Here is a 27,500-nt window from a genome sequence, read left to right on the forward strand (position 1 = left end):
GGCCCCACACCAGAAGGAGGCGAGAGCAGACAGGGCAGGGCTGGTGGGCTGCCTGGGAGAGGGGGTGTCCTGTCTGGTGACTGCCTTCCCTCCATGAAGCCCAGGGCAAAGTCTCCATGCTCCACGTAAAGGGGAGGGTCTGGAGGTCTGCGAACACTGGCAGGGGTGTGAAGGGGGGGGGGGGGAATCTATTCCCAGCAGGGCCCATGAAAGCTCCGTGCAGGGAGGCACCCTCATCACCTCCGTCTCAAGAGAGAAACCGGGGAAGTTGGCCGGCGTGCCCACGGCTCACAAGGCAGAGGCGGGGTACGAGCTGTGGCCTCCGTGATCTACTATTCTGTTTCTCTCAGGTACCATCATCCCAGTTAAAGCAAAAACAGTCCTTGTTTAGTCCTGAGCTGCTAGCCCCGTAAAAATCGCCTTCCATTGATTTTCTCTGCAAATAAATAGCATTTCTGCCTCCATTTAACTGGGTTAGAAAAACATTTATAAGTCTGGGACTTAGGGATCCAACCATGTCTCATCAACCGTTTCTGCTGGAACATCTGGTCCAAGCACAGGGAACAATTTGCGTTTAGGTTTGTAAACACAGGACTTCCTGTGCAGTTAAGCGGTGAAGTCTGTTAATCAGTGGTTTCAATACAGTTCTAACCAACTGTAAACGGAGACAGCATCCTCATCCCTAGAAACTTAACAGACTGTAGCAAAACCCATCATACACGCTCCTCTTCCCCAGTGTTATGAAACTGACCCTGTGGCACGGAATAAAAGCCTCTCAGGATCACTTGCTCTCAACACGCAGAAGTTAAACAGGGTTTGAGAGAAAATGCAGAAACTTTAACTGAAAGCTAGAACATAAAGGTTAAGTTACAGACCAGGCAGATTACTTTAAAATGTGCGGCTGAGAAGCAGTACCGCTGAGGTCAGGATCAGGGCTGGGCAAGCTTGTGTGAACACCTCAGCAGGTGAGGCCGAGGCCGGGCAGCCCTGGTCCACAGGGGACAGGCGGAGTGACCATGACCGTGGCCGTGGCCGAGGGGGGGTTCACCTCTGTCAAATACCTGCAGACCCCACAGGGCCATCTAACGCTGGATCAGGAGAGGCAACTCCCAAATCCCCCAGCATTTTAAGTGTTTAACAGAGACTGGAGTCACCAAGTCGAAAGAATGCCATTTTAGGACAGGCCGCCTCTCAGGTGAACGCTGACCGTGTGTCACAGACGGCTTGCTGATAAAAAGGAACAAAAGTAGACACATGCGCGCACATAAAACAGTTGGACCTTTAGATGGTTTAATGCACTCGAACACAGTCATGCTTAAAGTTCTCCCAGGGACCAAAAATATTTACTTTTTCCTTATAAAGTCCTGGTGTAACAGATTGTTCCAGAAACATGATCTACTGCCAGCAAGGAAAACCTTCACCTTTTTCAGAAGTTTAGTCTCTTAAAATGTTCGAAATATCCTAGAGAGCAAACAGTGTAAGACACAAGTAGAGACCGTGGCAGGTGGCAGAAAAGAACTCGCGAATGCCCCGGCTGAGGGTGGCAGACACATCACACAGACGTAACAAAATTAGGCTCCTGACCTCCAGAGTGTTTAAGTCGGGTCTTCTAAATGTGCAGCATGGAAGGCAAGGGACGTGGTGTCATGGCCGTGAGCGCATCCTGGCCTGGGATGCTCCCCCATGAACCAACTTCATGGCCAGATGTGGACCGTGGACTCTGCACATGGCCTGCGGTATCTTGGGGCACCAGTGACCTCCCGTGCAGCCTGGGCCCCACTGACGGCACTGACTGGCGTCAACCAACAGAGGGCTTCTCCCTCCCTCCGTGCCAACCCGGCCTGCTGGGACCCAACTGTGTTAACAGCCGGTGGTGATAAATGTCCTGAGCATTTCCTGAGAGCCAGGCACCGCTCTCAGCTCCTGCCCTGTATCACCTCACACACACAGTCCTGACGACAGCCCCCTGAACGGGAGCCAAGAACCTCTCCCCAAGGTTACAACGCTCACACAGCGGGCCAGCCAGGTTCACATTCAAGCAGGTGCCCACGGAAGCTGCGGTGACCCGCCAGGCTACGCTGGTTCCCCCAGAACTGAAACCCTGGCCTGAACCCGGGCTTCCCAGCTCGCGTGTCTAAAGAGGAAATGACACTAGCTTTCCATCCACTTTTTAAATTAAAAAAAAATTTTTTTTAAGTGGGCCAAACTACCTCATGACACACACATCACGGTACATAAACACCGTGCTATTTGTAAACACAAATAATCTGTGCACAACTTACATCCATCCACACAACCGGTCGTTCGTGCTCTGGAGTGTCCGTGGCCTGACCCAGGACAGACTTCTCCCAGCCATTTGCCTGTTCTCTCTCTCCCCCTGGAATTTGCCAGAATAAAGTATCGGTAGCAACGTTTTCCAAGAGGTTACCTTTTGGCAACCCTCACACCTCAGAAGGGGCTTAAAAGTTTTCTCGTCCTAGAAACTCTGACCATGTGGACACTGGAAGAGAACAGGGCATATACAGGCTTTTGTTCATTCTTATAAGTCACGTAAGGAAACCACAGGGACGTAAGCGTTCAATCCCAGGCTCCTCTTCCTCTAGCAAAAGGAAATATAATTTGGTCCTTCATATTAAAGATAACCAAGAAAACAGATTGTGTTTCTGGAAAAACTCAAACTAGTTTAATAGCATCAAAATGACTTTAATATCATAGAAATGAATAGTCTTATACGCGAATACGGTGAAATAGTCAAATGATCAGACTGGAAGAAAAAAAAAAAAAGATGTGGAATTGAGAAACACAAATAACAGTAGCCCCTAACTTGCGTTCCAGGGACGTCACCAGATAACGCACAGGTTGGGAAAGTTCACTAAGGAAGATGCCACTTAGGTTTGAGGCAAGATGTCATTTCATAAGCCTAAGAACACAGCAAAAGGGAATTTTAATAATGCAAACTACATGAAAATGTATAGAAGTTGATACCACCTGAAACAGCTGAGGGCCTGGAGGAAAGGACAGAGCAAACGCTGGACATGTGTCCACCCCATTCCCGGGAGAAGGGTCAGGAACTGAGAGGTCAGATCCATCCTCGGGGGCCTCCAGCCTCAGGGTCAGAGGAGAGACACCCACACCTCCGGCAACTCTCCTGCGGGCGGCCCGTTCCCCACACAGTGAAACCCTCCTTTTTGTTACTTTGATCACAAAATGTGAAGAGTTGGAAGGGAATGATAATTAACTGAAAAGCTGTAAGCACTTTTTAGGCAAATACTAGCTCCACCCTTTTCTCCTTTTCCCTTTGAGCCAACAAAGGCCGGAAAAGGCCTTGTGAACAGGACCGCACCTCCTGGACACAGGAGTAACACAGAACATCCTTGCCTGGCGATGCATTTCTCTGACAAACCTTGTCACCTGCAGTCGCTGTGACTGAGGTTTCCAGAACTTACCCCAGTGGAGAAACAAAGGTGTCACCTGATATTTACCACTCACATCAGAACAGGGACTTTGGGGGAAATCATATGAGCTCCAGATCCCAAGTCTGGCCCTGCCCTTCCCAGAGTCTGGGTGACTCTCACTCAACCCGCTCAACCGCTCAACCGTAAGGCCCTGAGACCTGCCCCAGGGAACAAGTGCCTGAGGAAGGTGGCCGGGAGTTCCCTGGACTCTGGAGCCTCCCGGTTAGTGATCAACTCGGGGTTAGTGACCTGGCGATCCCGGAGATGAAAAGAGACAACTGATGTCTGCCAGAGTGTCCTACTCAAAAGCAGCTCATAAAGATGAAAAGTCTGCCCGAGGTAATTCCTATAGCGAAGTGCCCATAATGATGCCCTCAATCCTCAGGGAGAGCGACTCCTCAGACCTGTGCCCCAGCGCGGACGTCAGCCACTGGGGAACAAGGAGCCTTTTGTGGAGACAGTGGCAGGAAACACCACCCTCCGGACAGTTTTCCTTCTCTTGTGCACACACACCCCCTTCATACCGGTGCCAGGGACTACAGCCGCGCGCGGTGTCCCCTCGCTCTGATGTAAAACAGAACCTGCTCTCCCCTCCGAGCCTCCCCTGACCCCAACACCCGGTCACCAGCGAGTGTGGACTCCAGAGGAAGCCCACAACACCCGGGCGCCGATCTGATTGGTTACTTTCGGGGGGGAGGGGGATAAGATGCCAAACTTCACTTCTGGATTCCCCCGGTGGTGTTACAAACACGAACCAAAGTCCCTGCCTTTCTGGAGTGTGACTCTCCCACTCTGAGTCCCCGTGCGGGCGCGACAGGCAAAGCCGAACGGGAGTCCCTTCCCAGCCCCGGGCCGCGCGCAAACCTACCAAGGTCTCCCCGGGGCAGCCCCGTCCCCTCCGGACTCCAGGGAGCGCGCGGCGGCGGGGCGGAGCAGGTGCACGCCCGGGCCGGGCCGTCGCAAGCCCGAGGTGCACCCTCGGCAAGCCGCGCCCGGCCGCAGCGGGGTACCCAGGGCCCGTCCCACCCACCCCCGCACCCCCGCGGGGTCCCCGAGGCTCGCACCCCCCGAACCCCGCGGGGTCTCCAGGGCCCGTCCCACCCTCCGGCCGCGGCGGGGTCCCCAGAGCCCGCACCCCCCACACCCCCCGCACCCCCGCGGCGGGCGGCACTCACGTATCTGTGCACCAGCGTCCGCACCAGGCTGCAGTCCATGGCTCCTCCGGCCGCGCCCGCCGCGCTCAGCGCCCCCGCGCCCGGCTCGGCGCGCCCATGGGCCCGGGCCCGAGTGCGGCCGCGCGCCCCCGACCCGGTCACGGCCTGGGCGCGCCGGGCGGAGCGGGAGGCGGCCGCGGCCCCTCCGCGCTCATGCCCGGCCCGGCCCGGGGTGGCGGCTCGGGGCCCGGGGTGCCGGCGGGGGGCTGCGGGCCGGGAGCGAGGAGGCGCGGACCGTGTGCTCCGCTCCTGCGCCCGCCGCTCCTCTGCTCCGCTCGGCGCCGCTCGGCTCCTCCTCTCCCCGCTCGGCGCCGCTCGGCGCCCCGGCTCCTCCCCTCCCGCCCCTGCCCCCCGCCCGCCGCCCCTCTCGGCCCTGCCTCCGGCCGCCCGGCCCCGGCGCGCGCGTCACGAGCGCGAGTGAGCATGCGCCCCGCGGCCCCCGCCCCGCGCCCCCACCCCCGCGCCCGCGCCCCGCGCGCGCGCGCGCGCGCGGCCGTGGCCCGCCCTCCGCGTGCCCGTGCCCGGCCCGCCCCCAGGGCGGGGGCTTCCCGAGGGCCCCGGGGCGGAGGCCGGAGGCGGGAGGCCGGCGGGCGGGGACGACTCCCTGTTGCTTCCGCCTCCCGGGGCCCGCCCTGCGGCCGGGCCTCGGGGACAGTGCCCCTTGGGGAGCCTCGGACCCGCGGCCCGGCTCCTCACCCCACCCCCCACCCCCCGCACGCTCCCAAACTTCTGCCTCCCTCCCGAAGGCCCGATGGCGGCGCGGGACCCGCCAGACGGGCCTGCGTCGCGCCCTGGTGCTGGGCCCGTCGCCACGTGTGGCCGCTCCTGGTTTGCAGGTGCCACACGGGGCCGAGTCGTGCCTCAGGTGGCTGCCCAGCTTCGCTCAGCTTTTGTGCGCTGGGGTGAAGGTGAGCATCGGGCCTGCCTCATGGGATCCCTCCCCTCTGAAACTCCTTCCCTCCCTAGCCCTCGCCTCCTGGCCTTAGGTCTCCAGAGTCGTGACAGTGGAAACCCTGACCGTCTGGCGGGGGCGGGGGCGGGGGCGAGGGGCTGGAATCCTTGAACCTGTTACACCAGCTGCCAGCCCCACGGTGACGCCCTCTCCTGGTTTGGCTGGTCCGGCTCCTGCCCCCCCCCCCCCACCAGTCCCTTCCCGGAGGCAGGACACCAGGAGGCCAAGCCTGACCCCAGGGAAGGCAGTCTGATCCCAGAGAAGGCAACCCGGCCTCCAGGTCCCCCTGCAGCGCCCCTGGTTCCTGCTGTCTCTGAACCAGACAGAACTGCCCCCTGGAACCAACACCAGAGAACGTTTGTTTTCCCCTCTCGAGCTCCATAGTCAGCCTGGCTTTAACTGATATCCCTCACTCTGTCTTCTCTTCCTGCTGCCCCTCGGTCACCACTCAGGAAATCTGAGGGGCAGCGGCTGTAGGGGCAGCACCCCTGCCCTGGGAGGCGTGCAGGGGTGTGAACGTCCTCCCGGCTGGTGGTGGAAGAGAAGCCTGGTTGTGCACCTGCTGGCCCAGGTGCAGATGGGTAGAAATGAGAACAGCTTCAGGGTGATAGTGACTAAACTACCCCGGATTCTGAACTACTTTCCTGCAGAAAAACACTCCAAGTTTTGGTCAACTAACACGTTGATTCTCCACATTGCAGGCAAATCTACTCTGTCCTTCTGTCCTGCCCTGTGCCCAGGAGGCCAGTGGCTGTCTTCACTGGACCTTCACCAACAGGACAGCCTGCTTCGGGTTGAAGTCAGCTGAGAGCCTGGGTGTGCCCTCCTCCCCTCCCGCCTGGCCTCTACCAGGACCGTGTCTGTGTCCCTCTGTGAGGACAGGGCTTGTAGGCCTTCCTGTTCAGTTGTGACAACTGGTGTCAGGCTCCAAGAACGACTCCCTGCCTCTTTAGGCTGCGGTGCTGTCCCTGGACAGCAGCACCCCTGGCTGGGTCACAGAACCGTGACGGTGCCGCGGCAAATGTCTCTCCCTTACACCGTCTCCTAAGTCTCTCAAGCCCCCTGCTTCCTGCCAGGACCTTGATGGCTGAGCCAGATTTTGACTAGCCTTCTGCCTTGCAAACAGTGGATGGAAGGTGTGCGGGCACAAGCAGACGTCTTGCAGGGCTGCTGGCAAAGGCTGCCCGTCTCTCAGGAGGGTCTGTTTTAGTCAACGGTGCAGACACATGCCCTCTGTCCTGGTTGGTGGAAACCCATCCTGCTCCAGGGCCCTGTCCCTGCATGCCGAGGAGCAAACCCCGGGTCCTATCAGCCATTCCTCGCGGTGACTGCTTTAAAACAAGTCAAAGCCAATGAGTCCTGCTGTGGGGGAAATGACTGCTCACTCTTAAAAAGGCACATAAAGAGGAAGCCCTCCTCACATCTGGCCGGGTCCCATGTCTCGGAGGGGGCCCCCCTCATGTCTGGCCGGGTCCCACGTCCGGGACAGGAGGTCACTTGAGGAACTTCGTCACCATGGGGATGACAGCACGGGAAGATGGGAGGAAGCATGGGTCCCCGATGACACCATTGGGCCATTAACCAATCCTCCTGCAGCTGTGAGCATCTTAATTTAAAATCTATGGAAACAGATCAGTTAGGACTCTATAAAAGGAACAGAAAATCCAAGTCCCCTGTGAACCAGTTACCTCTGTACGACAAATCTCTACAAACTTGGGGGCTTTGACAATAAGTGTTTATTTCTCAGGACCCCGTGGTTTGGTGGGATGGCTCCTTGGTGCTGACAGGGACTGTTCGTGCACCTGCATTCTCTGGGGGACTCCGCTGGGCCTGGAAGGTTCTGGAAGGTTCAGGGGCTTCAGTCGTGTCCAGTGTCTCAGCCTGGGGGATGAAAAGCTGGGAGCGGGCTTACCTTTGCTCCACACGGTTTCTCATCAGTCTAGCCTCTGCTTCCTTACGCGGCAGCTGGAAACCGAGAGGGCCAAAGTAGACGTTGTACAGCCCCTGAAAGCTGGGACACTGCTTCTGCCACATTCTCTCAGGGAAAGTAGGTTCCAAAGCTGGCCCAGATCCAAGGAGAGGAGTAGACTAGATTTCACATCTTGGTTGGAGGAGGGCCTGGCAGCATGAGAGGAGAGAACTGTGTGTGGTCATCTTGGAAATCGTCTGCACAGACTGACTTAAAGAGTCGTGGGAAGTATTGCCAGGATCACAGCCAGTCCCTAGTGAAACGGCAACGGGAATATGTGTCTCTCCGTTCCCACTGGGCAGAGAGAATCTTGGACTCTGACTGGGTCGGCTAAGTGCACATCCCTGGATGGTAGAATGCCGGTAGATGGTCGGCATAGGCCTGGATTTAGTGCAGATCCTTGACTGCTGACTGGCGAGCACCCGAGGAGAATGGAGGGATCTTACTCATCGTCAGGTCATGGGGACCCCCGCTGCCAACCCCAACAGCATGGCTGCCTCACCATGGCAAGTGCTGTCTGGTGAGAGCGGGGACAAGGCAGGAGGCAAACTCCAGAACTGAAGTCAAACTGCGGGTTCGCCTCTGGATGCTCACCCACACCTGTGCACAGACTCGCGAACACCTGCTGTGCGTCCCTCCCCTCCACCTTGGAGATGCCTCCGATGGTAACCAGGGGTCTTGGGTTCATTGACTTCTAAGTGAGAAAAACTTTGGGGAAATAAGAATGGGGGGGGGGCGAAAAAGCGGAACCTTCCAGGAAAGATGTTTCAGAACTGTTACCTTTCTCTCCAATGACAAAGCTGAAGCCCAAAGTGACTACTGAAGACACGGGACAGGGAAGTATGAGCTATTGATGTGTTCTGTTTTTGTGTGAGGAAGGACAGGTACCCTGCGTTGGGGGGTTCGGCCTCCTCGGTGAGCAGCCTTGCCCCTCCAAGCTGCTGGAACATTCTGTACCCCTCTCTCAGGCCACTGTCCCTGCAGGGCCAGATGGTGTGGGCTCTGTCTTCCCACGGATTGGTCCTGGGATTCCCCGGTGGCAAAAAGCCACAGGCTCCCTCTGGCCTCCCTCATCCCTTTTGTCTGGAATCTTCTGCGGCAACCCCACTTCGTCCCACAAACCTGCTCCTCCTTTGTAGTCACACCCTCATCCCCTATACCTTCCTCAGCTCCCTCTGTTACTAGTTTCTCTACAAGTACTTTTAAAGGCACCAACTCAGCATAACTTAGTTATTTGTCGAAAAGCCCTGGTTGCCAATTAGAATCACCCAGGGATATATACATATTTTTAACAGAGATTCCTTGGGACCCCTCCCTCCCCCCAGTCCCGACTCTTTGATTCTATCGGTCTGGAGTGGGGTCCCAGCATCAGTGTTTTTTAAAAGCTCCGAGACCCGGCAAGTTGGAGATCCGCTGGTCTGAACGTCTGTCTGCCTGCGATGCCCTCTATTACTGGTCCTGTTGTCCTCCCCAGGGCATAGCACGGTCCCTTGTACATGATAGGTGCTCAGTAAAAGTGAAAAAGTGAATGTCCCTACACTGCTATTTCAGCCACGAGCACTCATGGAGCAGGATAAAGGGAGGGTACGAGGTTCCAGCACAGGTAGAGAAAACACCTGTGCGCTTAGACCAGGCAGTACGCGAGGGGGTGCTGTGGAGAGCGAGGTCCTGGGTTCAACTGTGACTGAGGTCACCTCACTCCGCCAGACTCGCCATCCCCTTCTCCAGGAATGTGGTGATGATACAGGGTCCGGTGTCCCCACACCTGGGAGGAGCCAGTGAGGAAGTGACTGCTGAGAGTCGGTCAGTACACAGGTATCCAAAATGGAATAAGTTACCTTCGTTATCATTCTTAATCCAGAATATGTGACTAGTGTGAGTGCCAATCGCAAAGAATTATCAAGATTTCATCTTCTGGGCAACGCTGGTGTGAGCTCTGCCGTGAAAACCATCACCGAGTCCTGGGACTCCTGTGCTCACCGGGTCTGGCTGCGGGGTCCCCACGCTCGCCCATCCTCAGACGCCACCCGCTCTCTGACTCCTGTCCTTGACAGGTTTGTCTCCACTGTCGCTCTGTGCCTTTTTCTTCTTAGGCTTTCTTCCTTCAGGTGTGCAGACGCGGCTGGGGAGTGAGCCCTAGAGGCTTTGCTCGGGGTCTCCAGGCCCTGCCCCTCCGCCGTGCTCAGTGCACCACCACGGAGACCCCGCTTCAACGCCTGCTGGGGCTGCCATGCCAGGGGGTCGCCTGTCCCAAAGTGAGCCTGATCTCAGTATGTTTGCTTCTTAGTTCCCCATTTCTCCCAGTTACCTTTCAGTGAGAAAATACATAAAAGGAAAAGATGCTAAGAATTATTTTCTCTTTCCTGATTTCTTTTCCACACTCCCTGCACCCCTGCCCCTTGTTTTTTTTTTCTAAAGAAATCAATTATTTTAATTCCAGTTTCCTTTCAGGAAAAAAAAAGCTAAGTTCTGTGGAGCTTGAAATTACCAAGAAAGTCATGAAAATAATTTGTCGTCCTCATTTATTTGAACAGAAGCTTAAAGATGCTGCTGACGACAGAAATAAAATCCAGGGCTTTGAGATTGGAGCTGGACAATAATTCGGGTGGAGCGTCACTCAGAGCAGCTGCCCTGTCCAGGCGCTTTGCCGGCACAGGACCGCGTGTCGCCGCGCCTTTATTTGTGGGCGTGTTCCAGAAAACAGGGAAAGTGCTTTTTCTTGTCCCTCTCTCTCTGTAAAGAGAAAGATGAAATGGTTTTCCTTAAGGTATCAATTCCCTATCATAATCTACAAGAATATTTCATCAGTTTTAACTGGAGGTGATCTGATTTTAATCAAAGAGCCAAAAGTGAAAAATGTACATATGCATATATGTAATTTAATAGTTTTGAAGACATCATTCTGAGTAAAATAAGCTAGACACGAGAGAACCCATCGTGTATGACCCCACCTTGAGAAGTCGTACTCAAAGAGGCAGAAAGAGAAAGAGTTGTTCCAGGGGCCGAGGGGGTGGGGGGGGGGAGTCGAGTTTTGGTCAGGAGGTGGGGTGGGGTGGGAAGCACGGAGATGTGGGCAAAGAGCCTTGGGCCTTGGGCTCTGCCCATAGAGGCTAATTCCCCCCACTCTCCCCCCAGCTCTCCACTTCTCTGGGCTTCCTCACCCCCCTGCCAGCGATGATGGGACAGGGCTGGTGCTTTGGGAAGTCAAAGATACAAAAGGGTGACCCACGGTGGGTCCCCAGCCTGGGGGCACGATCGAATGCTCAGGTCAGCATCAGGGAGCTGAGAGGACGAGGCTAAATGTCATGATTTGTGTAATTTGACCCATACTAGAGGCTTTCAGCAAGTGTCATCCTTCTTTCCTCTCTACTTGGTCCCCTCCAGGGGATGCATGGCCTTATTCCCCAGCTTGCTGCATCCAGGGAGGAGACCCTAAGGAGCCCCAGCACATTCCCTGGTGAGTCCAGGTTGCGGCAACTGGGAGCCCTGCCCTGCCTCACAGCCTGGGCGCCTGCCCCCTTACCACCAGTGTTGCCCCAGGCCCCTCCACTCGTGACCTCTGTACCATCACACGACCTGGCCAACCAGTTGGGGCCTCCTCAGGTCCACCACAGTGGTCCTCGCGTGGGAGAAGGGCAAGCGTGTGCGTGTCTGAGAGGCTGACCCCCCGGCCAAGAGCCGCTGCCCAGAACAAAGCAGGACACCTCTGGCCAGCACTCCCAACAAGGTCAAGATGTATGTGTGTCCAGGGCTGTCTGCAGAGGGGAGAGTCCTCACACCGGAACAGCGGTCACACCGTCTGCCTCAGACCCGAGTGTCCTGTGGGGAAAGTGCTGGGCTGGGTCCAAAACAGCGTGCACCTGGAACAGAAGAGGAAAGGCAAAGATCGGTTGGTTTCCTTCCATGTAACCTGGCGGACGCGCATCAGGTTTGTTTTCTGTGTTGCAATAAAACTTTGCTTATGTGAAAAATGCATTTTACTTTTAATCAATGACGTGCATTTGCATGGCTTTAAAATTAAGAGCTACCTGGCCTACGACAATAACCAATAACCAGACACCTCAGCTTGAAACCCTTTCCTGCAGAGAATCACCTATAACCTTGGCTTTTGCTTCCTTGATTGCTTCCGTATTTGTAAAAATGTGCTTATGCTGTATTATTTTTTACCTTGGAAGCTATCGATTGATTTCTTCCTAGAGGAGACCAAGTGTTTACCTCTTTTCTACTGCTGCGAACACCTCCCCCCCCCCCCACCACTGCCTACCCCCACGGCTTAGGACATCCTCGTTGGGTCAGTATTCTGCACATTAACGCTACGTGCTATTCTGCGTGAGCGGACATTGCCGTGTGCCTCCATGGCACGGACGCCCCACGGCTGTGTTCTCACTACAGGTCTTTTCCTGCACAAACTTTCTTCCTTGACGGTCACCACTCCTTCCTTCCCTTCATTTTCTTGATCTTCTATGTACAGTAAAACCTTGGTTTGTGAGCATAACTCGTTCTCGAAACATGCTTGTAATCCAAAGCACTAGTGGGTCAAAGCGAATTTCAAGAATCGTTGGCTCAGTTGTGATCATGTGACGTCGCTCGTTTATCTAGTTAAAATTTATGAGAAACGTTTGCTTGTCTTGCAGAACCCTCGCAGAACAAGTTACTCGCAATCCAGGGTTTTACTTATTTGCTGCTAATCACAGCCAGCTCTGACAACGTTGCAAAACTGTCCATGTGAGCACACACATCCGGTTCTCACCCAGAGATGCTCTCCTGCAGCCGCCTGGCGCCCTGTGCTGGCCCCACGGTGGCCTCCCTTCACCTGTCCGGGGAATGCCGTCCACCGCTCGTCTGGATCCCGTACCTCCTTTTGTGTTGTGTGTCGTTATTTTGGTGGAATATATTCTCCAGTAGCTTCCTGGGAATGGTGCATGGAAAGTAAATGTCCAAAACAAGTTTTTTCTCTGATGTAATACCTAATGGGTGATTTGGCTGAGTACAGAGTCGTAGGTAGGAAATGCTGGTTTAAAACATGTCCAAAGTGATCTTGGAACCACGGTCCACTTTGTCTATAACCTCACCGAGAAGTTTCCTGCACTGGTGAAGGCTGCTGTGACTTACCCGAAGCCTCGACTGGCCACGTTTGGGCACTATGCCAAGGTTGGGCTGGTTCCTCCAACCCCTACTGAGATCCCTACAGCTACTCAGAGCTTCAAAGAAATAGTCAAGGGTCCTCAAACTGGTAGCTTCAAACAGTTCACGTTTAAGGAAACTATGCTGAGTGGTTTGGTGGCCGCCGAGGGGTGGATGTGGTTTTATGTCGGCAAGATCACAGGCAAGTGATTGGCATCATTGGCTATAATAAAGACCAATCTTTAACATCTGTTCATATTTGGTTTATTATTCGAGTGTTCTTGGACCATAGGTGATCAGAGTGGAATTTGAATAAAGTACGATGATGTATCCAAAAAAAGGTTGGAAGTAGAAGACGATGGTGGCAGTCTTTAGTCTTTCCAAATCCCAGCCTTAAAACAGAGTGGCCACATAGCCAAACAAAAACCCATGGATCACATTCACAACAGAACTGAGTGCCGAGGTACCCCGTGAGCCCCAAAATATGAGTGGGTGTTCGAGTAGATGCTATGAAGGGAGGGTCTCGCAACTTGGCAGATCAGCTCCTTAAAAAAATCAAGCAAACAGCATGTGGCAGTTTCTTAGAATGATTTCCTACTTGGGGAACCTTATTTTAACTAAAAGCACTCACTACAAATAATAAGTATAGTTAGTTTTAACCAGCGAGTTTTCATTATAAATTATTTTCTAAAAGTTGTCTCCCATTTTTCAATCTAAGGTATAAATGGAGACAGGCTACCAATTTGGGACTGAAATGATCATTTCTGGCCTAACAGAGCAGGAAGCAGACTGTGTGGCTCTGTTGGTGTGACGTCTCTTAGGAAAAGGAAGTCCTTGAAGAATCTGCATCCAGAGAGGCTGTGAGGATGGATGTTTTCTTCCATCTGCTTTGGAAGCCTTCAGAGAATGACCCAGAACTCCAGGATCCTGAGCAAACCCTTCCAAGGTCCTGCTGGCTGGACTAAGAATCAAATTGACATGAGACATTAACAGGAGAAAATCAAATTTAATGGGCGTGTGCATGAGGAATGCACACAGACCTGGAAATTCTGAAGACAGTAGGGCAAACTGAGGCGTGTGTGTCATGGGGAACGTGAGGGTCTGGGGCCGCCAGAGAAAGGAACCCACCTCGCAGGGTGGAAAGAGGACAGATGCTCGGCAATTAGACGTCTGTCCTGCCGTACAGATGGCTCACCCGGATAACATTCATCTCTGCTAATAGTTCTTATTCTGGGAAAGGCCCCCCGTTTAGAGTCTCCCGTGGAGTTAAGGGAGGCTTGGAAGTTTCTCCTGAGCCCACAGGGTCTCCGTTGCCCTCAGCTGGGATCTCGGTGCCACAGCGGTCCTGGGGTCGGCCTGCCCTCAGCCCTGCACTCTGAGGCTGTCCGGGAGCCTGAGGTGATGTCAGCCTTTAAGATACCAGTAGATTATTTTCGCTCCCTCCCTGGTAAAATTAGAAACTTAATTAAAATGTCATCAAGTGAGGCCGCGAATTCCACATCCCGGATCTGAAATATGCACAATAGAACCTACCGCCTGCATTAGCTTCCGCCCTTTAAAACACTTTTCTCAGCTGCTCCAGGGGGACGTTTGCCGGGTGGGGAAGGCAACGTCGCGGAGAATGTCTTCCGTGCTGGTGATAAAGACACTCCTTCACCTGCTAGGTCCCACGTGAGTCTCGGTGGGAACGTCACCCACACCCCATCCTTCACTGTCTCAGCAGATCTGGGACCTGCTGTCATGTCTGCGGGATCGCCGGACTAGCTTCTGTGTCTCCCGTTTGGGCTCTGATTCTCCGTCGTTCAGAATTCCACCTAAAGTAAAAACGGAAAAAAAAAAAAAAAAAAGAACTTCTTGCTGTGTTTATCTTGAGGATTTGGGAACTGTGCGAGGACAGACCAGGGCCAGATGCAGCTGACCACTGGCCTGTAATGAGGGTGGCTCAGAACCTCCGAGGCTTCTCGAGCCCCAGCGACCAGAGGTCCCTCATCACACGTGTGTCTTCTGTCTCTGCCCTGCCTCCCCTTCCCTTCCTTCACCCTCTCTTCCCACCCCTCCTCACCCGCCTGCCATGGCTGCGAGCTGGGGATGGCTGTGTGGACCTCAGCTCATGGGGGAGAGAGGGGGGTTCCCTTGGCTCGTCCTGATGGCCGCGGCAGGAGGATCAATACCGCCCAGAGTCCCTAATGGCAGAGAAAGGGACTGCTAACAGCTCTGTGGCGTCTTGGTCTAACTGAGTCTCACGTGGCTGCCGAGGGTCTATTTATAAACCTTATTGTTTGTTATATTACAATCATGGAGTCGTTTTACTTTTGTGGATTTTACAATAAAGAATTTGATCCTATCACCCAATTTATGGTTGACATATTCACAATTAAATATTAATTTGATTTCATTGCCTTTTTTTTAAGTTTATGTATTTTTGAGAGAGAATGCGCACACACGCGCATGAGCAGGGGAGAGGCAGAGAGACGGGGAGAGAGAGGATCCCAAGCAGGCTCCGCCCTGTCCTCACAGAGCCCAACACAGGGCTGAATCGCACAGACTGTGAGATCCTGACCTGAGCTGAAATCAAGAGTCGAAGCTTAACTGACTGAGGTGTCCAGGCGCCCCGTCTCATTGCTTTTTATTGACCGAAACCCAACTCTTCAATCTCGTTCTCGCTGGCTCTCACACTCCGGCTGACCCCACGTATGTAGCCCTTTCCTGCTGTTACTGACTCCACCCCCTGGAACCCTCCCCTCCCTCCTGGGCGCTGGGCAACCCCCTCCCCCCTTGCAGAGCACAGATGGGACATTCCCCTCCTCAGGTATTTCTCCTTTCTCCAGGGTCGTGGGAGGCACAAGCCGCGTGTGCTCTCTGCAGTCCCGCAGGCGCTGGGCTTTCTCTCCAGGGACTATGTCGGTCATATCGCAAAGGGATTTTGCAGATGTAATTAGGGTCCCTAATCAGTTGACTGGAAGTTAGTCAAAAGGAGACTTTGCAGGTGGGCCTGGATGAAGGGCAGAAGTCAGACAGATTGGAAGCAGCAGGGACACTCCTGTTGGCCTTGAAGGGGCAGACTGTCGTGTTGCTGCAAGTGCCACATGGCAGGGGACAGCAGGCGCCCCCTGACAACAGTCCCCGGCCGGCAGGTGCAACAAACAGGGAGCTTGGTCCCTCAACCGCAAGGGACCGAGTCCAGCAGCCAGTGGCGAATGTGGAAGGCAGCTCTGAGCCTCAGCGGGAGCCCTGCCCCCGTCACACCTCGATGTCAAGGTCCCAAGACCCCGAGCAGAGGCCTCTGCTAACTGTCCTCGGACCCCTGGCCCGCAGACACTGGGGGGTAAGTGTGTGCTGTTTGGGCGTCTGTGTCTGGGATAACATGTCTCACAGCGGCAGGGACCTGACGCAGGTGCCGTGGCACCCCCTGTGTCTTCTCCCTGGCGGTGGCTTCGCAGGTACTTGGTCGTGCGCCACTCTCTGCATGGCTTCTGTGACATCCTTTAGCAAAGTGCATCCCTCTAGTTCTGGCAGCGGCAGTGCCTGGACAGTAACGAGCTGGGCACGTGGCAGCCGGGACAAAAGGCCTGCTGGAACAACAGGTCTCCTGGTGTTCTCCAGGCCTCCTCCCCCTGCCCCGCTCTGCCTCCCCCTGTCTGCAGAGGCCCAGCCCACACGCCTCCCTAGAGAGCCCACCGTAGGGCATGCGGCCAGTTTGGGGCTACGCCGCCCACTTCCCACCAGCCCTGTCCCTGCCTTGGGACATCCCACCCAACGAGGTCTTGGACGCGAGACAGTTCCCAGCACTTGTGAGGTGCGACGTCATTCTCTACCGCGTTTCCCCCAGCGCCGGTGTGGGGGGACCACTCAGCGTGCGCTGAGCACAATGGGATCTCTGACCACAGGAGATCGGGGGGTAGCCTTTCCTCTCTCTGCTCCCCAGTGCAGCTGGGGGTGGTATTCAACCATCTCTGTGACTTTTCTCCTTGAACAAGCAGCCCAAAGGCAGAGGAAGTGTTTGCAGAAGGGGTCGCTGCTACTCCAGGCCTGCCTGTGGTGGGTCACCCAGCTCCCTGCATCTGGTCTGTGCGGCCACCTTCTGAGCCTGGCCTTGCAGCCGCCCCCGATTCTGTGAGCCCATGGCAATGGCTCTCCTTCACCCCTCGAGATGGAACGATTCCTGCCGAGAGCCCTGGGGGAGGTCATCACCGGCTGTCTCTCCAGGAAACAGCCATGGCTTTCACAGTGTAAAAATTAACGCCGGAGCCAGACTGCTGGATTCAAATCCCGGTCTGCCGCTTGCTAACTCAGGACCGTGGAAGGTTGTGTGAGCTCCCTGGGTCTCGTCTGTGAAATGGGAAAATGACGATCCCTGCCTCATGGACTGCTGACAGGTTCCTGTCTTAACACGTGCGAAGCTCTTGTAGCAGTGCCGTTGTGTGTTTGTTGTTATTTCACCGTATTCTGTTTGACCCTGGACAATGTGATTCTATGCATTATCCTTGGTTCCCAAACTAAACTGTAGGTCCCTTGGGTCAGAAGCTAATCTTATTTCCATATTTTCATTTTCCATTACCCCAGAGCACCAAGCATGGAAGGAGTTCATGCTACAGTGTCAGGGGACCCACACCCACGGGTACTTCCCAACTGGAAGATCACTTCTGCCCCTGGATTGCAGGGTCTTATGGGGATGGGGGGGGTGTCTTTAGAAGATGGGGCCACCACAATAGACGCTGTGTGCAGACCTATGGTGTGTGTACACCTATCATGTACGTGCACACCTATCATGTGTGCACGCTTATCAATCATGTGTGTGTGCACCTATCATGTGTGCACACCTATTAATCGTGTGCACACGCCTATCATGTGTGCGCACCTATCAGTCGTGTGTGCACATCTATCAATCGTGTGTGCACACCTATCGTGCATGTGCACCACACTTCATTCCAGAGAGAGGCTCTGGATTCTGACGACTCCAACCTGCATGTTTGCTCATTCCAGCAGGGAGTGACGGGAAAGTGTTCTCTGCCTCACTTCCTGCCACCAGGCCTCGGGGAAATAAAGTTTCCGCTCCTCCCCACAGCACAGGGACCCTTTAGGGGCAACATTTACCAAGTCATATAGCTGGAGAGAAATTCAAAATGTTTAGCACCCAGCTATTGACATGGACAGCAGCTATAATGTCAGCATCAGATGGGCCAGAGTGTACTCACACTATCTACTCTGAATACAGGGCTTGTGGCCAGGACAGAACAAGGAAATTAAAGGATTCTAAGGTAATAAATGAATAACATGGTGAAATAGGTACATTGGAAAACAGTATTGGCCGACATGGCCCAAGAGTGGTTTGGGATGGGACAGAGATGGACTGGGACAGAGATGGGATGGGATCAGGTGGGTTGGGTTGGCTTGGGTTGGCTTGGGAGGGGGTGGGAGGGGGTGGGAGAGAAGAAGAGGGGAGGGGAGGTTTATCCACACCTGACATGAAATTCAGATTTCATGAAGTGGGTTACAGTTTTGGTGTCTTAAAAAAACTCGGTGTCTTTTCCTGTCACGCAACTTATTTGGGATAGAAACAAATAGTAATGCATTATTAACAAACCGGCAGACCACATAAAGCACAGATGGCTAGAATGTTAAGAGCTACATGCATTAATCATGAAGCATTTTTACTCTTTTGGTACTCACATAATGACAGGACAACTTCTTACTTTTTCTGGTAGATTTACCCTTATGCTATAGATGAGGTGAAACTTGAGGTTTTCTGAGACAGAACTCTTAAATTCAAATCAATTTAATAAAATAAATACAACAAATGAAAATGTTTTTCTTTTAAGGTTCTGTCAAATGTCCCAATAAGCTTCTTTTTGTAAGGAACCAATTCAATAGATAAATAAATACACAAATTACACAATGATATAAAACAGGAACTGACGATAGTTTTGGTTGAATGCAATTCTACTCTGATAAAGATCGGTAAGATAAAGCCTATGGTTTATTCTGAATAAGGACGACAAACAGATGGGTGTAAAAGCAAAGCAGTATGTTTAAATGTCTGAATCTGATGTTCTTGCTAAAGAGACTGAAAAGCTATTACAAAAAGGTGAAATTCCAAGTTTTTATAGTATAAAGTCTAAAATAATGACCAGGCATTGGAAACTAACAGCATCATTTCGTTTATCCATATGTTCGTCTGTCCTCACATTTATTCATTCGACAACCACGTATGCAGAACCCCTGTGTGCCAGACGTTGCCCCGGGGCCTGGGGCTGACATCAGGTAAGGACACACACAGCCCCTGGGCTCATCACGTGGCCCAGTGCGGAGATGACAGCAGCCACCTAATCTTCAAAACAAAGATGCGGTGAAAACCTGTGTTAAAGTTTCCAAAGGAGAGTGCAGTGTCCCATGTGTCACCCTGGCCTGGAAGGACCCAGGAAGCTGCCCTGAGGACGGTGAGCCAAGTTCTAAAAAGTCAATTCTGTTAATTGCAGGTTAGTTAGATAAGAAGTAGAGGGAAGAATCTGTCTCCTGAGAGACAGCGACTTGGGAAAACGTGGAAGTAACACTGATCTTTACAAACGTGTTTGCTGTGTGAACTACTGAGCTTTCTCTTAATAAAACAAAAGCAATAAATGTATCCACAAGATTCCTTGTGACGGATTCGGAGTAAATGAGAAGTCTTGGATTCTGACTCGTGTAGTTATTCAGTAGCCTCAGACCCTAATGGTGGAACTGTCACCTGGGACTAGCTCAGGAAGAATGGAAAAGTGTCCTTTTCAAATATCCTCCCCCCCTCTGATTTATAAACACCTGAACTTCCTAGGAATATTCATCATTGCTTAAAAATATCTTTCAATGGTAATGACGGTTATGATTTTTTTTTTAAGTTTATTGATTTATTTTGAGAGAGACAGAGTCAGTGTGATCAGGGAAGGGGCAGAGAAAGAGGAAGAAAGAGAGAATCCGCCGTGTCCCTGCAGAGCCCGATGCGGGTCTCAAACCCATGAAACCGTGAGATCATGGCCTGAGCCAAAACCGAGAGTCAGATGCTTAACTGACTGAGCCACCCAGGCACCCTGACAGTTGAGATTTAAAAAAAAATCTTTATTATATAAAATTTTAAACGTATGTAAAATTAGAGAAAAAGATAGCTATCAGCTGCCTTCAATAATGATCAATCCTGCATGGTGATCCACCTGTCTCCATGTGGGTCGTTCCTCAGAAACTTCAGAGAGAGTTAATTTTACTTCTTCTTTTCCGATATGGATACCTCGTGTGTGTGTGTGTGTGTGTGTGTGTGTGTGCGCGCGCGCGCGCACACGCTCGCCAGCTACTGTGCTAGAAGCTATGCTACTAGGTTGAACACAAGTGGCAAGAGTGTCCTTGCCTGTTCTGCTCTCAGGGGACAGAGGACAGACTTTCACCAGCAGGGGTGATGTCAGCTGCAGGTTTTCACAGGACCTTTGTCAAGTAGAGGCAGTTGCCTTCTATTCCTGGTTTGTTTCTCTTTTCTTTTCTTGCCTTGTCTTGCCTTGTCTTGTCTTGTCTTGTCTTGTCTTGTCTCATCTCGTCTTTCCCTTCTCTCCCTCCCCCTTCCTTCCTTCTTTCCTTCCTTCCTTCCTTCCTTCCTTCCTTCCTTCCTTCCTTCCTTCCTTCCTTCCATCACGAAAGGATACTGGATTTGGTCAAATGCCTTTTCTGTGTCAATTAAGATGGCCATGTGGTTTTTGTCTTTTACCATATTACAGTGCCGTATGACAATGCCCGGGGGACTCAGTCTGTTGAGGGTCCAACTCTTGACTTTAGGTCATGATCTCACAGTTGGTGAATTTAAGCCCTGCATCAGGCTCTGCACTGACAGTGCGGAACCTGCTTAGAATTCTCTTTCTCTGCTCCTTCCCCACTCTTTAAATAAATGAATAAACTTAAAAAAAAAGTCTTAAAAAATAAAGTGCTGTATTACATTGATTTTTGTACATTGAATCACTCTACATTCTTGGCATATGCCCCACTCGTCACGGTACATGATCCTTCCTGTACGTTGCTGGGTTTGGTTGGCTGGTCTTTAGTTGAGGATTCTTGCATAAGGATCGATACGCCTCTGGTTTGTAGTTTTCGTGTGATCACAGCCTTAGCTGGCTTTGGTGTCAGAGTCATAGTGGCTTCATGGAAGGAGTTAGGAAGTGTCTCTCTCTGTTTTTTTAGGAAGAGTTTGTGAAGGTCTGGTATTGATTCGTCTTTAGACGTTTGGTTGAACTCACCAGCGAAGCCATTTGAGCCTGAGCTTTTCTTTGCAGAAAAGGTTTTAATGACTAATTAAATCTCTTTAACTGTCCTAAGTATATTCAGATTTTCTGTCCCTTCTTGAGTCATTTTCAGTAGTTTGTTTTTCTAGGGCTGAGCTCATCTAGGTTATCTGATTTGTCGGCAGGAAGGTCTGTCTGCTATTGATTGTCTCGTGCTCGTGAAGCGAACCCCTGACCACTGTGTGTGGCCTCTTGGCCTTCTCTCCTTTCTCCCACTGGACGTCCTTTCCTTTGCCCCGTGTCCCTGTCCTTTGAATCCTCTCCTGCCTCAGTGCAGAGCTTGGCTCGGGGAGGGCACTGCTTGGTGGCTCAGACCTGGCGTCCAGATTCAGCGACATCACCTCTCAGGGGCCCCGGAACTAGAATGCGCAGGTCCCATGCCACTCTGGACTTCTGCCGTCTGCCTCGCTGGGCCTCTAGGTCAGGACCACGGCCACTTTGGGCCTGTGTTCAAGGCCATCAGTGTCCCACTTCCTTCCCTCGTTGTTTGAAATGCAGATAGTGATACCTTGTGAGTTTTCTAGTTGTTGAGGATTTATTTTCACCTGCTCACATTTTGCAGGTTGGCGAAAGACCTTGTCACTTGGTTTGTTGTAGATGTTGTCTGTGGGTCGGGGGGCGAGTTACTTTACTTCCTTGAGCCACAGCTTCCTTCCTGTAAAGTGGGGAAATACGTAAAGATAAGGTGGCTGTGAGAAATGCCTATGCATGTGAGAAATGTCTATGCAATGTCCCTGTGGAAGGGACTTCATAAATAACCCTTCACCAGCCTCTCCTTTAATGCAGCTTCAACTTCGCATAATTAAATTCCTACTTAATTTACAAACTGAGTTAGTGTAAGGTATTTTTGAATAAACTAGAAGGATGCATAGATGCGAATTAAGTTTAAAATTCCAAAGCAGTGGGGTGGGTGCCTGGGTGACTTGGTTCAGCGTCCGACTTCAGTTCAGGTCATGATCTCACAGTCTGTGAGTTCGAGCCCAGCGTCAGGCTCTGTGCTGACAGCTCAGGGCCTGGAGCCTGCTTCGGATTCTATCTCCCTCTCTCTCTGCCTCTCCCCAACTCACGCTCTGTCTTTTTCTGTCTCTCAAAAATAAACATTAAAAAGAAAAGAAAAGAAAAATGCAAGCCTAGAAACATATTTTACCAGCTGATATGTGGTGTCATTCTGGTATAATCTGAGACAGCATTAAGTACATCCACTGGCTTAGTTTTAGGGTACAAAAAGTAGAGATCAAATTTTTAAATTGGAGCTATAAATATTTAACTCTGACAAATTATCCATTAGTTTTTTAATAATAGAAGTAAATCAATTAAATTTGTATTACATAAGCTAGTGATTATTTTTCTTCAGTGAGTTTTGTTTATATTGACTACCTGACCAGCTATGATAAATTGTTATAATAGTTTCTTAAGGAACCAAAAATCACACTTTAATCTTCATTATGATGGTATTGATCAAACCTGATTTTGAGCGTCCTCCAAGCTTCAAAAAGGCATACGTATGGTGTGGTTACTTTTCAAAGGTGCTCCTGGGTTGGGGGAAGAAAAAACCATACAGAATAGCTAATAGGTAAAGTAATATTGGCTAAACTCATACACAAAACAATGACCGAGCTTAACTGGAATAAAGGAAGAAACGTAAGCGGTTTTCCTGGGTCAGATTTCTTGAAAACTTTCACGTTCTCACTAGGACAATATCAGGCTCTGTTCTCTGCGGGAAGTCAGGCTCCTGCTGGCATATCCTGTTTTAGAAAATCACTAAATGCATTAAGCAGAGACCTCGAGAGGACAGTATGTAGCTCACGTCAGTGGTTGTCACCTGGGGCCCTGTCTCTCTGCCAGGGGACATCTGACAATACCTGGAGACATTTCTAATCCTCGTGACTGGGGATAGGGCGCTCCTGGCTTGGGGTGTGCCCCCAAATGCCCTAAGATGCACAGTGCAGCCCCCACAGCAAAACATTACCCGGTCCGAAATGCCAGTAGTGTTGAGGCTGAGAAACCCCGGCTTACGGTGATCTCCGAGGTAGGAGGGCACTCAGGGACCCAAGTGGCATGTGGGCTGCTTCCCTTCCCTGCAGCACGCCACGTCAGAGGCCCAGCAGAAGCCTCCAGCAAAATTACGGTCAAGGCGGCACATGTAACATCGCCAAGAATTATGGACACTGGTGACAATTATCACTGCAGTTTGTCATTTCCCCTGAGCTGTATGATGTCACTTCTGAACTTACTTTTAAAAAGCAAGACTAGGGGCGCCTGGGTGGTGCAGTCGGTTAGGCGTCCGACTTCAGCCAGGTCACGATCTCGCGGTCCGTGAGTTCGAGCCCCGCGTCAGGCTCTGGGCTGATGGCTCAGAGCCTGGAGCCTGTTTCCGATCCTGTGTCTCCCTCTCTCTCTGCCCCTCCCCCGTTCATGCTCTGTCTCTCTCTGTCCCAAAAATAAATAAACGTTGAAAAAAAAATTTATAAAAAGCAAGACTAAGGGCGCCTGGGTGGCGCAGTCGGTTAAGCGTCCGACTTCAGCCAGGTCACGATCTCGCGGTCCGGGAGTTCGAGCCCCGCGTCGGGCTCTGGGCTGATGGCTCGGAGCCTGGAGCCTGTTTCCGATTCTGTGTCTCCCTCTCTCTCTGCCCCTCCCTCGTTCATGCTCTGTCTCTCTCTGTCCCAAAAATAAAATAAACGTTGAAAAAAAAAATTAAAAAGCAAGACTAATATAGCAAAGTCTGAGCATCTGACTGGTTTATTATGTTTCCTACTGTAATCATGTCTGAGAATTTACATATTTAAATGTGTATTCTTTTATTTAAAATTTTTTTTTAGTTTTATTTTTGAGAGACAGAGAGTGTGAGTGGGAGGGGTAGAGAGAGGGGGACACAGAGGATCCGAAGCAGGCTCTGTGCTGACTCGGGGCTCGAACTCATAAACCGTGAGATCAGGACCTGAGCGAAGTCAGACACTCAACCGACTGTGCTGCCCAGGCAGCCTTGTATTCTTTTATTTTCAATGACTCTTGTTTTCTCTTGTATATTTCTTTGAGTAGCAATTTGGGGACCACGTAGATTTCTAAAAAGTCGTGTGTACAGGTGGCTCACATCACATGTGAGTCTCATTTCAGGACAGTGGCGATGGCATTGGACACAGGTGCTGCTCCGAAATATGGAGACACCACTCCAGCACAGAGCCTTCTCCGGAGTGTCCTGTGCTGCTCCCGGGGCTGGGCAGGGGTGGGGGCAGTGGGAGGAGATGGCAGGGGTGGGGGCAGGGGGCTGTGCAGATGTGGGTGGGGGACAGCGGGGGGAACAGGGGGGCTGGGACATGGGGGGGTGGGTGTGGGACAGCTGGGTTGGGAACAGGGGTGGGGGCAGGGTGTTGTCCAGAAAGTGGGGGGGGGGCGAATGGCAGGGGTGGGGGCAGGTGACTGTCTGGAATGTGGAGGGGACGGCAGGGGTGGGGGAAGGGGTGGGGGGGCCAGGACACGGGGTGGGTGTATGTGGGATGCCCGGGATGGGAGCAGAGGTGAGGGGCAGGGGTGGGGGCAAGGGGCTATCCGAGACGTGGGGGGAGACAGCAGGGGTGGGGGCAGGCGCAGGGTGGGGTCCAGGATGTAGGGGGTGGGGGACAGGGATAAAAGAGAGGACAGATTATAAGCACTCCTCAATGTTGCCTCTTTTTCCTCTGTCACACATGTGGTCACTTTCAGACAAAATGTCAAATACAAGCCACGTCATGTTTTCACTTGTTTCCAAGTGTGACATACATCCAGGGCCCCAATAACTCCACATTTCTGTCCTGTGCTGGGGGGCAATTCCGTGTGCACATAATATATAACAGAAAGCTCTGTGCCTGTGTTTTCTTCCCTCCCCCCGCTTCTCTCTCCCTTCCTCTCTTTCTCTTTCTTTCCAATATGGCAACATGTATCAAATTTCAACTTTATATCCACCAACTCCGAGCCATTTCCATCATGCCACCTGAAGGAAACCCATTAATGGAAGGGAGAAGACAGCCTGAAAGCTTATCCCTTTTAACTTTATTCTTTCAAACCAAAGTTTCAGAGAAAAAAACTCAAAAACTCAGCACCCCGACGTTGGCAAATGTAACGTCTGAAGTTGCTTGCCAGAGTCCTAAATTATTCAACACGGAGATCAGACCTCCACACACAAGCCTGGGAACTCCAATCACGCCGGCTCCGATAGGTCAATAGTGAGGTTTGGTGGGTGTTGGAGCCCCGCTAATGCACATTCCAAGAAGCGCTTACTCCTGTCACTACTTGAACAGCAGCAGGGTCTGGGGCTGACCCCAGCGGGGCAGCACTGGCAATCTCAGCCCACAGGAGGGGACTGGAAGTCACTGCCCCGCCATTGGAGGGATGGCACAGTAGGACGCAGGGAGGAGGGACTGTGGTTGACCACAGGTTCTTGCGGGTGCAGTGAGTCCAGAGCCCTGGGGCTGTGACTCCAGGACTGAGGGTCACGGGGGTTGGAACCCTGGGGGGCCAGTTGGCCTGGCTTCCTGGGACTTTCCTGGTGCGGCATAGCGTCCGACCCCTGGGAGTGCCCTCAGTGTGAGGCAAGCGGGCACATGGGTTGAGCCATCTTATCTGTCTAGGTTACTGGCGGGCAGACTCCCCTCCAAACCTAAGGCCTGTCCCCTGTCCTTCCCCTGCTCCCGCTGTGTCTCCTGGTCAGAGTCATGTCTTTGGCCTTTGTCACTCACTACCTGGGCAGCAGCCCTGTTTTTTCCTAACAGCGCAGGGCCTGCTTGTCCCGGTGCTAAAAGGCCTCCCGTCGGATGCAGGGCGGGAGGTGGGGTGGGGGGACCGCCCCCTCAGGGAAGGCTTTCCCTTTGTGGGAACCCCACAGTCTCAGGGAGAAGCCAGGGGAGAGCTGTCTCTGGTCCCCAGCCTGCTGTGGGGCCGCGGGGCCACAGCAGACCCTCTGACATACAGCAGGTGTTGGTAGAAACAGAAAATGAGTGCGTAATTTGGGCCCCAACAAAGAAAAGCGTAATGCTGTTCTCTCATAGAATCAACAAATACATTGATTCACACAGTGTGGCCCCAAACATGGCACTTGTACCGAAACAAAGAAGCTATTTCCCCATCCATGGATTCTTGGGTCTTCTGAGAATAATTTACTAGAACAAGTGTGGAATACCTCCTTGGTTTCAGGAACATGTTTAAAATACATCTATTAACTTTCCTCTGGGAGTTGGTACAGTACAGGGATGCTCCCCTATCCACTCAAGTTCAGACCTTGAGAGCCACAAGCATGCCTCGCTCGAGTTTACACGGGGCTTATTAAGTGCTGTCACAGGAACAATCTCGCGGCGCCTGAGAGACAGGCCTGGGGAGGCCTCTCCATCCCGCACGGGGAGACGCGGGGCTCCGGCCGCTGGGTGCACACAGCTGGGGCCAGGGCCTGGCACAGGCTGGCTTCCTCTGCTCCGCTGGTGCGTTCGTGCACGAGGAGTGTGCAGGGATCTGCCTGCTCGGAGCCGCGGAGAGGCCGGTCAGATGGCGGCTGTTTTTGTTTTGTTTTGTTTTAACGTTTATTTATTATTGAGAGACAGAGAGACAAAAAGCGTGAGCTGCGGAGGGGCAGAGAGAGAGGGAGACACAGAATCTGAAGCAGGGTCTGGGCTCTGAGCTGTTAGCACAGAGCCCGACGCGGGGCTCAAACTCACAAACCGCGAGATGGTGACCTGAGCCGCAGTCGGTCGCTCAACCCACTGAGCCCCCCAGGCGCCCCTAGTTGGCGGCTGTTTAAGGGGGTCTGACAGTTTTGTATCCTCTCCAGGTTGCTAAGTTGACTTTGATAAAACCCACCCGCAGCCTTGAGTTTTCCCATGTTGACGTGAGAATACGTACATCTTTCACGGGGTTCTCGTGAGGAAGGTCTGAGGAAGGAGATTAGAAAGTACTTATCTGGCGCATATGAAGGGCGTAGCAATGGCATCTGGGAAAAGAATAGTGTTTTGCACACACAGAACGGCAGTAAATATCTGTGAATGATTCTAGCCCATGACACATTGAGATCACACCATGTCTAAGGTCCTGGTGATCACAGGGCGGCTTTGCAGAGGAAAAGGTGGCAAATACAGAATCAGACGTTTCCCACTCTGCTGCCAGAACCTCCTGTTTTCACAGCCTGACATCCAGCTTTTTGGTTTTCTCACAGGAGCACGATATGGGAAACTATTTGGCTGTGTTTGGTCACTACTCACAAGACGCCCAAATTTGTTAGGCTGTTTTCTTTATATTAACAAAAAGATCCTTTGTACCTGGAACGCTGAAAGTAAGAGTCTTGTATGGCGCACATTTGTCAGCTGGCTTCTTGGACACGTGACCCCGGCCACGTTTGTAAAAATGGAGTTGAGTATGGTTAAACATAAACAGTTTGAACTGGTTCCACGTAAGAGAATTGAAATGAATTTAAACACTTCCGTTTGAAACTTCCCTTCCCTCCCTCCTTCCGTTGTTCCTTGTGGTTTTCTC

At 52.3% G+C, this 27,500-nt stretch overlaps 1 protein-coding gene, 1 long non-coding RNA gene and 1 pseudogene across 11 annotated transcripts in view; 2 read left to right on the forward strand and 1 right to left on the reverse strand.

The window, feature by feature from the left end:
• The window catches only part of ATP11A (ATPase phospholipid transporting 11A), a 123,730-nt gene extending 118,742 nt beyond the window's left edge, over nucleotides 1-4,988 (reverse strand). For 7 of the 10 annotated variants that reach the window (XM_086708226.1, XM_086708271.1, XM_086708243.1 and 4 more), the window contains exon 1: nucleotides 4,631-4,987. In XM_086708226.1, coding sequence (XP_086564352.1) covers nucleotides 4,631-4,669 — 39 coding nt within the window. In that variant the 5' untranslated portion in view covers nucleotides 4,670-4,987. Of the gene's footprint in view, nucleotides 1-4,630 lie in introns of all 10 variants that reach the window. The other 3 variants (XM_086708222.1, XM_086708239.1, XM_086708231.1) reach the window with 1 other exon arrangement.
• A 236-nt stretch (nucleotides 4,989-5,224) lies between these two features.
• Nucleotides 5,225-15,066, forward strand: LOC147584598 (uncharacterized). The gene is made up of 4 exons (XR_015251702.1): nucleotides 5,225-5,577; nucleotides 6,323-10,357; nucleotides 10,975-11,518; nucleotides 13,433-15,066. It is a non-coding gene; the product is annotated as an uncharacterized LOC147584598 (long non-coding RNA).
• On the forward strand, nucleotides 12,415-13,010 carry LOC147584599 (ATP synthase F(0) complex subunit g, mitochondrial pseudogene; annotated as a pseudogene).
• Nucleotides 15,067-27,500: the final 12,434 nt, after the last annotated feature.

This window comes from Puma concolor, chromosome A1, assembly GCF_028749965.1.
Source record: "Puma concolor isolate L17-30 chromosome A1, mPumCon1.1.hap2, whole genome shotgun sequence".
In the NCBI taxonomy this organism is placed as follows: domain Eukaryota; kingdom Metazoa; phylum Chordata; class Mammalia; order Carnivora; family Felidae; genus Puma; species Puma concolor.